We start from the raw sequence: 12575 nt of genomic DNA, 5'->3' as shown, positions 1-12575 counted from the left end.
CCCTGCCAGTACCAAAATGTTATTTCTCGCTGGGGGCTCAGAGAAGGTGAAACGCTCCCTAATGAAGATGGTGAGTGAATGCCACCTGGCACAGAGACGGCGTGACTGTGGCTTGAGAGGCAGGCGTCCCCGGCTCGAGCAGGCCCGGGTCCCCTACCCCGGGTGTGGCATCTGGCATGCTCTGCCCCTTCGCTCAGCACTCATCCCAGATTTTCCACTGGGCAGAGGGGATGCGTGTCCCGCTTCCTGGAGGGGGCTTCCTTCTGGGGATCTGCCATGTTCCTCAGAAGCAGCGCCTGCAGGAGGGTCTGCTGGCACCCTCTGTGTGTCCCAGGTGGTGGTTGAGGGGGTTCTCCCTACCGGGACCTCCTCCCCCTCCTGCTCCATTAGGACCCAATGGGCTCCCCCTGGAAGGCCGAGAAACCTGAGGAATGAGGGGCGCCACCCAAGCGGCCTTTGTAGGATCCGTGTGCAGTCTCTCGAGTTCCATAGACTCGTCCACAGCCATAGCAGGGAGATAAGGCTCAGGCGTTTGCTGTTTAATTTTATGTTTCTCCTGTTTCCTCTCATATGTGGTTGACGGTCCTGCATCAGGAGTAGGGATGGAGCAGCAGGAAGGAAAGCCACTAAGTCCTGTGTCTTCACATCTGACACACTCCCAGGTCTTGACCATAGAGTCCTAGCCAAGGGAACAGAATTGGAGGTGACTCCCGTTCCCCAGGCCTCGCGAACTTCGTTACGCTCAGGCTGCTGTGAAACCTGGAGAGGCAGGGAAATGTCGCTCTCACTGTTTAGAAAAAGCTTCGTGAGTTTTCTTCCCCCCAGGGAATGGTTTTCAGCAAATTATTCATTGGAAAAATGAAATCTGAAACGCAGGTGTTTTCAGAGCGCCCGCGGTGGGCCCGTTAACACCAGTGCCTCTCATCTACTCATTTGCTCAGCGGCATTGTGCACCTCGCCTGCGCCGTATGGGACCCGGGACTGGGAGGTGGGTTTGGGGCCAGCTCGGTGACATTGCACAGCTCTCCGTTCAGATACCAGAGTGGCCTTCGTGGGGAGCCCCTCTCTTGGACTTGATGCAGCCTAGGCCCACCCTGCTGGTTGACCAAGCCACCGGGACTGTTCTCTGGCCTTTGTCATTCCAGACTTTGCTTTCCAGAGGCTTGAGGATGGGAAAATATGGACCTGGGACATTCTAAGACCTGCGACTCCCACCTATGGAAAGGAACACTGTGTGGACTGGTTACTGAGGCATTTAAATAGAAACATGGCCTCCCTCAAATGGTGTGGAGCAGTGATGCCCAGTGGGCCACTCTCTACAAGCCTAAAGCCTTATTGTGTGGGCACCTCATCTCTCTTTTTGGAAGCTTCTAGAATGTAACAAGATTTGATGCTCAGATTGTTATCTTTGTAGAATAAGGCAGTGATCCTAGATCGGCGTCCTGAGCATTAGGGGTGATTGATTTCCCTGATCTTGGCACGTGAAGGAAGGGGTCTGTCCCTCTCTGCCTGTCCTCTGCCCCCAGCCAGCAGTGGCATGCACCCTCAGCAGCACAGAGCAAGGCCACACAGAGGCTCCGAGGGCATCAGACTGTGGAGGGTGATGCTCAGAGCAGGTGGCTGCCGCTTTGGGCATGTGCATCGTAGTTAGTCTGAACGACACTCGTGGTTGACCAGATGCCCCGTTTGAAATCTCCATCTGCCATGAGAGCTGTAATTCTTGCTCATGGACCGATTCCTCACCCATCCCATCTTGCCCGGGAGTGGGGGGAGCCCGTGAGTCACACCGAGTCGCCTAACACCAGGAGACCCTGTGGGGGAAAGTGCCCTTGTGGGAATTGCAAAGATTCGATGAGAGCGATGGAATGGTTCCTTAAAAGTTTTAACTATTGACGGAATTGTAATAAATCTACTGAAGCAGCAATTGGATTAGGACTTTTTATTCCTCTTTTATGCTTGCTCTTTTTTTAAGCTATCTCATTCCCAATGCCTAAGCATTTTATTTATGAGAAGCTAAATTAAGCTGGGAAAGAAGACTATGCCTCTCACATGTGTGGGGGGGGGGAGGGAGAGAAACGTTAAAAAGCCGCTTTGTTCGCTGCCTCGGTGGAGAGGAGCGGTGGCAGCGTGGACATGAGGCTATTTGAACTCTTTATTTGCCACATTTACAATATTAATAACCACGTTTCTACAAGTTGTCACATCGAGTAAAAGATCTTCATTCCGGGCTGTCTTTGGGGGCCGAGCCGAGGCTGGATGCATGCATTTAATAAATTGTAGTCTCAAGTAGTCATTTTTGTAAATAATTAGTTTCAGTGAAAGAATAAGTTAGCATATTGTATGCATCTAATGTTGCAAATGTACATACAGCAAACTTTGCTATTAATCAACAGTCAGGCACCGCAAGTGGGGTCTCATACATAATGAATTGTGCTTAAGCCTCCTGGGTTTCTTGATAGAAAAATAAAAGAAAACACAAGTGTAGTAAGCTTTTGAATAAAATTTAACTAGATTGCCCTGCATCCTGTAATTGTTTTGCAATCATTGGGGACTTGATAATTCATCTATAGTTTTGGGGTGTTTTTATCTTCATCTGTCAAATAGTGGAGATTTTTAATGATATGCTAAAGTGTTGCTAAAATACAGTTTTTCTTTTAATAATTTGAACACTTAAGGGAGAAAGTAAATAGGCTTTTTTAAGGCATTGTAGTCTGCCAAGTATACTATTTAAATTGTCTTTTAAAAATGTTTTATTATTGCTGATGTATTTTTACGAATTATTTTAAAAAGAAAAGTATACTGTTCTTATGGACATCTACCTTATATGGGGAGGAGTTGAAAATTTACATAAAAATTCCTTTGTGTTTTGATGGGTGTTTTAAAAATACTACAGTAAATTCCTCTGTGGTCTTGTTTAGGTTCTGACATTAATTTGAGGCCCAAATATGAAGGGCTTAGAGGATGTCCATTAAAAACTGATATCCAATTTAAGCAATATACCTACGACCACCCAGAAAGTAACGGAGGCCCGGCTAAAGTTAAATCTGCCTCCTCCACAGTCCCATCTGTGCCCTAAAAGGAAGCTGCCCACAGGTGGGAAGGCCACTGTCTCCAGGACCCTGTGTGCTGTGAAGTTGTGTGTTCTCCTTGGACACGTCCCGTCAGCCTCGCCTGCTTTATCAGACACAGCTCAGTGGTTTCTGTGGGGGCCCCTCACCCGCCTTTCTGTGCCCTGGTTTAGGTTGAAGGGCAGGTTTACATTAAAACAAACCCGATGTGCAGTTCGGCACCGGAACGTTCTTTCTGGAAACCTGGGAGGGGAGGGGTCAGGGCCACTTGCACAGGCCACAGCTCCGGGGGAACTTCACAGGAGGCTGTCTGACACACCCGAGTTCCAGAAGCTTCCCCCTCAGGCAGTACACTGTGACCCTACTTCCTGCAGCGGAGTCCCTGGGATGGCCAGCAGTTACGTATTTCTTGAAGAAACCCTTAAAGCAAACCATATGTGATTTTATGTACCCAGGGCTCTCCATTGTCACATGTAAAGAAGCTCCACCAAGCTGGATTCATTCCCCAGCCGTGAGCCAGCCCCCCCACCCCAAGCTGAAAGAGGCGACAGCCCCAGTGTTGCGATACGGCCTCGGGAACAGGCAGATGGACTCAGATGCCCCCTTTCCGCACAGTCCCCACGGATCTCTGGATGGGGTTGTGTCACATCTCCATCTGTAGTGCTGGCTTGCAGGCTGCTTTGCATGGCAGAGTCCGGGTGCCCTGCCCCACGGGTGCTGGGTGCTTGGTGCTTCCCTGGACACAGTGGTGTTGGCCACAGTGTCTGCACGTCTGAGGTAGGTGAGTCGCTTGGCCCCCTAGGAGGACTTGGACGTGGGATTTAAACGAGCGTGGGCCACGGAGCCCATAAAGGCTAAGGTTTCAGGGCCGGTCAGCATGGAGCTGAAGGACCTCCTCTGTGATAAGAGCGGCCGTCGGCGATGCCCGGAGACTGTCGCACCACAGCTCTCTCAGGGACGAGCCGAGCGAGGGTGGAAGAGAGGGCAGGGCAGAGAATAAATTTCATTTTATTGTAGAAATGGAAATTTGGGTCGTGCCTTTAAAAATCTGGTTTTATGTGTGTGTTTAATGTCATTCATTTTAAATGTGGTGTCATAAATCCTGGCCTCAGAATCAAAGCTGTTTAATTGCATTTCACCCATGAATAGTAATCTAACGCCAATAGAGAAAGAGTTAAAAAGGAGAACCATGGAGTAAATCAGAGGTTGAGATCTTTAGCACAAGCATAAAAAATCAATTTCAGATGAATTTTACTACTATAAAAATTCTTCAAATACCCTTTTAAGGGTGGGAAATGCTAGGAAACAGCTCACATTTCAATTCCCTTAGCAGCAGACATGGCCACCAGTGTGGCAGTGCCTTGGGGTGCCCAGTGGTACCCTGTGTCACTGGGGTGTCTGAGCAAGGAGGGTGACTCTTGAAGCAAAGGAGGAGGCTGGTGGGTATGGAAGCCCCTGCCTTGAATGAAGGTGCCCGTCTCCCGTAGTGTTCACCCCTCACCCGAGGAACCTCGATTGGGTGGGTGATGGGACAGTAGAACCCCACAAGCTTTGAAGACCAGCCAAGCCTGTGAGGCACTCACCTGTATGGCCACCCCAGCCCCATCTGGGTTCTGCAGGCGGCGCCAAGCCATGGTGGGTCAGTGTGGGAGTCTTGAGGGCGTCCCCGTCGCTCTCTTGCCACCCCAAGAGGGAAGTCCCCCATGGGTTGAAGGCAGTCACATTGGTGCATTAGTTCTGTTCACCCCTGGTGCTGGGCTGCACAGCCACGTGACGTGGCCACTCCGCAGGAGCAGTGGGTGCAGGTGGCAGGAGGACAGTCTGGGTTGAAGTTTACTCCCCTCCCCTCAGAACTCCGGGAAGGGAGGCGTGAGGGCTCCAGGAAGAGCTGCTTGTACCTGCATTTTGCTGGCTTTTCTGCCTTCCCACAAAAGGCTCGGAAGCTATAGTGTCTGAAAAGGAGACTAGAGAAACTGCCCGCCATGCCTGGAAAGCCACAAGGATGCATGCCATGTGTTTGGGGCCCTAGGTGGCAAGAAAGGAAAGTCATCTGAAGAACTCAGACTTGTTTTCCCCATCCAGCTGAGCCCATATCCAGAAAATCAGCCCCTGCCTGGAAGTCGGCTCCATGAGGAGCGACTGTGGGATCCCTCAGACAGAGGAATTAGCACCCAACTGGATAAAACACCACCATCTGAAGCGAGTCTAAATACGTTGGCTAAAACTTAAGGAGATAAAAGGGTGACTATCATCATAATAAGATTTGGAAACGGAACAAATAAACCCACGCATAGATGTCCTGGTACAGTAATTGAAATTACCCGAAAGAACCCACACACACACTAGACACTGTCAAGCATGAGAACCAGCAGACTGAGAGCAGACTAGGAGGAAATCTCCTGGAATCAGCAGGAAGTGATCGGAAACATAGGAATGTGCTATTCTGTTGAAGTTCAGGGGTGGTGGGAGGGTGAATGAAACAATGTAAAAGCATTTCTGCAAAATACTTTTGATAATGAACACTTGGTGATTTGACAGGTGACTATAGATGCAAATACATGTCTGCCCTGCAAAGGGGCAGGCACACTGCTTTGTCACAGCCTGCTTCTGGCTCGACAGCAAATGTTCAGAGCCCCACATAGAAGCACCGTGTATGGGGACACCCCTTCCTAGGATTCACCCTTTTATTTTCAAAGACGCCATGTTTTTAAAGCTAAAGGTGGACATGTGGGTGAAATAATGCCCGGGTGTCTCAGCCCCCGCCCTCCTCTAGCCCGCCTTCCTGCCGTCGTCATGCCTGTCCCACACCTAGCTGAGATGTGTGTGCTCGTGAAACAGCTAGACTCTACCCACTTCAGTGCAATAACATTTTCTGTTTGCTTTTCAGATGTGTGGACCAGGGCCTGGCGCTTTATTAATCTCCTATTATCACTTTTGCAGCCCCACGGAGGCTCCCGCTCCTCCTGAGCCGTGTGGCAGCGCAGAGGAAACGACCGATCCCCTGCTGGAGTGTGCAGCCTGGCTGGACGCCTATTTCCAGGAGCCCTCGGCCCTCCAGGAGCTCCCCGTGCCTGCTCTCCACCATCCCATCTTCCTGCAAGGTCAGTAACTCCGCCGGCTCCGTGCTCCCTCAGGGAGCTGCTCAGTTAGCCGTCACTTACATCACAGCTTGTTTTATCGTCTGTGCCAACTTGGTATTTTTGCATTACCTAACGGAGGCGGCATGTGTCCACGCGGCGAGGACAGAGTGCGTGATCCCCACCCACTCCAAGTGGCTGTGTTGGTTTTGCAGTGTAGCAGAGTAAAACATCAGATGCTGGAGATTTCACTTTCTCTCTTAGAGAATTTCCAAAGTTAGGTTAGTAACAAGTTAACTACCTGGGGATTCCTCCCAGGGAACCGTTTGGCTGCCTGGTCCTGGGGCCAGGACAGGTGGGGTCCCTCTGGGGTAGAGAGCCACCACTGGGAGCAGAGAGGACCGCGATGCTAAAGGAATTAAAATGAGTGGTGAGCTGTTTGTTGAATACATTGAATTTCTCTTGAGATGGTTGTTTTAGTACTGGGGCGTTTTCTTTTAAAAAAGAGTTTTCTTTTTGTGTTTTGGGGGTTTTGGTTTTGGTTTTTGCTCATCTGGTTTGCTAAAGTGTGAACAGAAGCGTTTGTCTGTGACTGAGCACGAGCAGCCTCGTACATGGCGACAGGTCCGGGGAGGTCAAGTCCTCCCTGGAAACCTCTCAGAGGTCTTCTTTGGTTTGAATCCATTTTTCTCTAAGAAATCGTTATTTAATGAAGCCATGACTCTTGAAATAAATCTTTGCTTAATGTTTTTTTCATAATGAAATATCATTGAAACTTCTTTTCTGTTAACACTCTCTAACTTCTTTATATTTACTCATAAATAAGTTTAGCTTCTTTGTATAATTTGCATCTAAAGTGACCTTAGAGGTGAGTGGCAAAGCAGCTAGAAGCATAAAAGTAGCACTTTTGCCAGAAGCTGTGTTTCACAGCAAATTCAAGGCAAGCAGGCATGCGGGCAACCAGGATAGGCTTTTGAGTTCAGAATGTGGGCCGACGCTGTCTCTCTGTCCTAAGCCCTCTGCGCACGGAGACCTTCCTCGCAGGTGTAGCTGGACAGGCTGCGGGTGGCCGGGGAGATAGGTCGCCGGGCCCCTAACCGGGCCTTTCTGCTTTATCTGCCACCCAGGGTGGGCACTTTCCCGGCACCCTCCGAGCTCCTCCCCAGGGAGGGCCTGGCCCTGTGCTGTGGACACCCCCCCCCAGGTGGCCCGGTGGGAGTGCTGGGGGACCTCGGCTGGTCCTCCTGGGGCCATCTCACACATGAAGGTTTTCAACAGATGAGTTCTGAGTTTTCTTTCTAAAGTGATGGCAATGTTCCCTTTTAAATGAAATATTTAACACTTTAATAATTCCTTCGTCACAGCTATTAGCTTGTAGCTATGAAATCGGTGGCATGACAGTAGTAAAATCTGCATTTTTTAAACCTGCTGGCTAAAGTGAGTTTTGTGTAACTTCTGGTGCAGAGCCTCGGGAAGGATGTAGGAATGGTTGACCTCACGTCAGTGTTACTGGCGAGACTGGAAGGTGTGGAGCCCCCCTGCCGCCATGTAGTGATGAGAGCAAGCCAAGGACACTGCACTCAAGTGGGAGGGAAGCAGCTGGTGAAACGCCCCCCTTCAGCCCTAGAGCTGCAAGGGTGGGAATCTGGGTCCAAGGCCTTCTGAGGTTAGAGATGGGTAAGGCGAGGCCGGAGAGAGAAGATCCAGAGCCCGAGAGCGGGTGGCAGGCCGGGAAGGCCAAGGTGCCGGAGGCAGCCGGGTGTCTCCAGTCATGGACAGGAAAACCCACCATGTTCTGTGGTTAGAACCACGAGAGAGAAGTGGGGACGTTTGAGAACAAAAGGAAGGCAGAAATCACTGGAAGTGAGTGGTCTGCGGGTGTAGAGTGAGCCCGGGAGGTAAGCGAGACGGGGAGCACTCAGTCTTCCTCACTAGGCACATTTTGATGCAGAGCCCCCCCCCCAGGAATCCCTCCACATGGGACCAGGAGACCAGCCCCAGGCCGTCACTCTTCCCTGTCCAGAGCCATGGGTAGGAGGGCACTGCTTTCTGCGGACGGTCCAGCCTTGGCCTCATCACGCTCTCCTGGCGGCCTGGTCCCTGTCCACACTTGGCGCTCTCTGTCCCTCCCTTCAGTGGATCGGGAAGGTTAGATTACCTGAACTGTGCCCTAGGTGAAGGTTTCTCCGGTCGGGGCTCCCAGCCTGAGCAGAGAGGACGTCATTTCCGCAGGGTGGCTGCCCTGCAGAGTCCCTGCGGGGCGCTGGTTCTTGTTGGCACTGAGGCCACTGTCCCGGTTGGTTCTGGCTCTGTCTGCATGGGGCTGGCCAAGCCAGCTTGGAAGCAATCAGCGCACTAAACCAGCCTCTCTCCGGCGTGGCTGATAACCACACTCTGGCGTATTGGTGAATTTCTCGGGCCAAAGAGCCCGAGGTTCGGATTATGTCCGAGTTCATTGTTTCCCATTTCATTGCGCAGTTTCCCGCCTGGCAGTGGGCGTTCACGCTTGTTCATTCTTTGTACTGTGCAGCCACGTCTTGGAGGAGGGGAGTTTTTAAAGTTTCAACTACGATTCAGTCAAGCAAACAGCTTTTTCAAGTTACTCTCGTCTCTCAGTCCCTTCACCTGAGGCTACAGGGGTGTATGCATCAGAATGTTCTAGAAAGCTTGTTCATAATATTATGCCTTCAGTTTCTGTACTTCACTCCTCCCAAGACACATTAAAATCATAGGATAGGCAAATATATACCTCTATTTATATAGCGTATGTACATGTACATGTGCCCTATTTTGAGAATTATCTCTCTAAAGAGATTTATTGAAATGGATCCAGCTCTGTGAGTGCTCTTTCTGTGTGCCTCACCCTACGCTGAATTTAATGTTCTTAGTGATTTTGTGAGACACATTGCTATGCATATTTAAGAAGTGTTTTACTGGTGTCACTAATTAAATTCTGGGCTGCACGTACATGTTGGCCTGATCGGGACTCTGCGCGTAGCCGGGTGAGAAGGTAGTGCAGCCAATACGGTGTTTACGTTCTTGATTTGGGAGTAAGGAGCAAGACGGGCTGCCTGTCAACACCTCCGCTGTCACGTTAGGGGGTCAGCTCAGGACCGTGACCCGAGTACGTAAGGGGCCTTGCCTGGTGCGACCTTGGGCCAGGGTCACCCAGGGGCGAGTGTCAGCAAAGCCAACCAGGACGTGCAGAAGGTACTTTAGCCCAAAACTTTGTTTTTCCTTTGAAACAGCTGGATGGAAGCGGCTCTAGATTTCTTCTGGAGACTGAACCATGGCAAGGCCAGCAGAGGGGGCCCCACTGCAACCCACTCTGCTTACCTTGCACTACTCTAGGGAGCCGTCTTTTAAAATGCTGCCCATCCTGAAGGGGGAGTGTGGTCTATGGGCCCAGCTCCAAGATGCTTGTAGGGGTTGGACAGAACCACAGCCCGCTGGATCCCAAGAAAACCCCTGGTGTCCCCGCGCAGAGAGCCCTCTGACTGAGCGGTAACTGCCAGGGCCTCCGGGGAAGCCTAGCTGTGCAGAAGTTCCGTCCTAAATCTAAGAGGTGGTCAGATCCTGCGTTCCCTGAGGTTTCCACGAGTCTGGCAAAACAATGAACTGGAGAAAGCCTTTACTCAAGGTCAGTGGGGTCAACAGCATAATCTCACCAAGCTCAAAAGGTAGCCACTTTCAGACCTTGCAGGATAAAATGGGGCGTCTGTTGCCGGTAAGTAGTACTTACAATAGAAATGACTACAAGTGCTGCCTGTATGGGGAAAGAGTCACATTAAACATAACTTTTACCGCTAGCCCAGTAATTAAACAGCAAACCGGTGAAGGTTTCTATTAAAAACAAAAGTCACCCTGGTCATGTTCACACATTGAGGGCAGTCATCTGCTGCGTCTGCGTCTTGGACTTGGGTTTATTTCACCTCGAAGGAGCAGGGGACCGTGATCTGCCGAGCAGGAAATATAATTCGCATTGTCACATCAATTTTTCACTTGAAGTGGGCTTTGAAAAATAGGGATTTTTCTACCAGGTCTATATTTTAAAGTAAGAAGAGACTTTTCGCTTAAATATGCTTTTAAAATTTTTATTCCCACTGTAGTCATTAGACAAACCTGCGCAGCTCCCGAAGAGAATGTTTGATATTTGTGTTGTCATAGAGTGCTGCGGACTCACATTTTACAGGCGGTGTTAATGCATTTCGATATCATCCTGGCAACAATAAATAGAATTTGCTCTACTGCCTGGGTTTATAGAGAAAATACTTTAGTGAAAATTCCATAGAATTGGACTCAAAGTTATCAATATGTTAAATGTGTAAACACTGATATAAAATTAATGGCAATAATTCTGAAAAACGATTTGTAGGAGCCACACATATGAAAACCATCACTTAGCTTAGATGCTTTAGCACAGGATTTTTACCTTTAAACCCTTATGTTCAAACTGACTCAGAATATAAGATTTACAAGCACACGTCTTGCTAAAGGTCATGTTTCGCATGTTGGGATGGAGAAATCAGACACTCACCTGGAGGAGGTGCGAGGCGGAGGCCGTGGGAGCAGCTGCCGTGACACTGTGGGGTCGAGTCCCCAGGATGGAACCCACCTCCTGGAGGCTCAGTTTGCTGGGGCCCTGGGTAACTGACATTGTAATGCCACATAACGTACTTCTGAACAAGCAAACTGAAGCGTGAAGGGGGGGAAGGAAGTCTTTTTAACCCTTAAATACATCACTCGGTCACTTAAGCTTAGACACGGATTCTTGGTACCCTCCCAAATACTAAAGTAAATATTGAGCAGACCACCGCCCCTCAGCAAACTTAAATACATCCCGTATCTCCGTTACTATGACAATTACTTTTCTTGAGCACTGCTGTTCATTGTGACACAAAATGCATCCTGTGTATGGAGGAGGACCCGTCGTTCCTGGACTGCGTGGGTGTCCACACGCATTGTCTGCTGCTTTAAAAGACGCCCCTTCCTCCGCGGCCGGGCCGGGCCGGTGCCCAGCACGGTTCCTGTCACTCTTCCTCCAACGGCTTGAGCAAGACGGGCGACGGAGCTGAGACAGGGGCTCCGTGCTTGGCCAAGGCGCATACTTTTTCATAGAAAATCTGCATCCCTTTTTCCCTTTGGAATAAGATATGCAAGAACCAACATAAATGGCATATCCTCCCCCCTTTTTTTCCGAGAACCGGGCCTTTGATGTTCAAGAGGAGCTGCTATTAAAGGCCGGCCGGCCCTGGCAGGCTGCAGAGACTGCGCCTATTTATGGCGAATGTAAAACAGCACAAATCTAGCTGAATGTGATGGTGTCATTAGTTTGTGAATCGCATCCTTGAAAATAACTGCGGAGGAGCCAAATCAGTTTAAAAGAAGATAACAAAATGGTTTAAGCTACTTAGGTTGAATGCCAATTATATTTTAATATTCAACTGAGCATATTTTACTAAGAAAAAAGGCCACGTTGACGCATGCATAACTCACGGCGCGTCGGCCAGCTGTGCCGCTCTCCTCTCCGAATCACTTTGTGCATTTTAGTAGCATGGTAATTTAGTAGAGAGCTACCTGAGTGATGGCATTTTCAATGAGCAGGTAATCTACAGAGAATTTTTATATGGTTATGAGTTCTGTGCTTCAGCCCAGCAACACAAAAATACATCAAGACCAATTACGGTATCAACTTTCAGTGTGGTACCCTCGCCACGCAAGTGCATGTATTTCTGCCCCAGGCATTTCAAATTGCATCTAATTTGAAATCTTTGGGGTTTTAATTAAATTTCAGAATATATGGAATTCTTCATTAGTACCTGCTCTGAATAGCAGATTATCCCCCGCTCCGTCTCTCGTTAAAGAAGTAGGCTGTGGTAAGTAGCATGCTCAGGACCCGATCATTGGCGGGGCCTGGGTTTTGGAACAGAAATAGTGAAATGCAAAATAATATCAAAAAGATTATTAGTCCAGGGAGAGTCTCTTGATTTGTATTTTAATGGAATTTTACATTTCTCTTAATGATTCGCAAATTGTCCTCTGATTATAAGATGCATTAAGCTTTTCATTTTAATGGCAAAGACACAGCCATTAGCAGAATTTTTTTTTTTTCCCTGTCTTCTTTTTAGAGTGCTTCCCTGCAGCAGATAAATATTGAAACCATTAACACCTTTTGATGTCCATCACAGCCTGCTTCTCGGACCCACGCGCAGTTCAGTTTGCCGTGGTCTCTTGGTGTGAGCAACTGGCTGGGGGCCCCTATTTTCTTCCCTGACTGTGTTTTCTTTCCTAGAATACAGGATTTATTTATTTTTTTAATATTTTTTTTTTTATTGATTTGAGAGAAGAACGGGGGGAGAGAGAGAAACATCGGCTGACTGCCTCCTGCACATACCCCAACTGGGGATTGAGCCCACAACCTGAGCACGTG

General features: G+C 49.1%; 1 protein-coding gene across 1 annotated transcript in view; it reads left to right on the top strand.

Annotated features, from left to right (window-relative positions):
* Positions 1–12575, top strand: part of MGMT (O-6-methylguanine-DNA methyltransferase) — a 149543-nt gene that overhangs the window by 117957 nt on the left and 19011 nt on the right. Inside the window, exon 3 of the mRNA XM_016204132.2 lies at positions 6009–6169. Within this exon, the coding sequence (XP_016059618.2) occupies positions 6009–6169 (161 nt within the window). The remainder of the gene's footprint in view (positions 1–6008; positions 6170–12575) is intronic.

The sequence above is a fragment of the Miniopterus natalensis genome, chromosome 14 (assembly GCF_054644295.1).
Source record: "Miniopterus natalensis isolate mMinNat1 chromosome 14, mMinNat1.hap1, whole genome shotgun sequence".
NCBI lineage: Eukaryota > Metazoa > Chordata > Mammalia > Chiroptera > Miniopteridae > Miniopterus > Miniopterus natalensis.
Note: the sequence above shows the minus strand (reverse complement) of the source record. Positions and strands in the feature narration are given on the sequence as shown.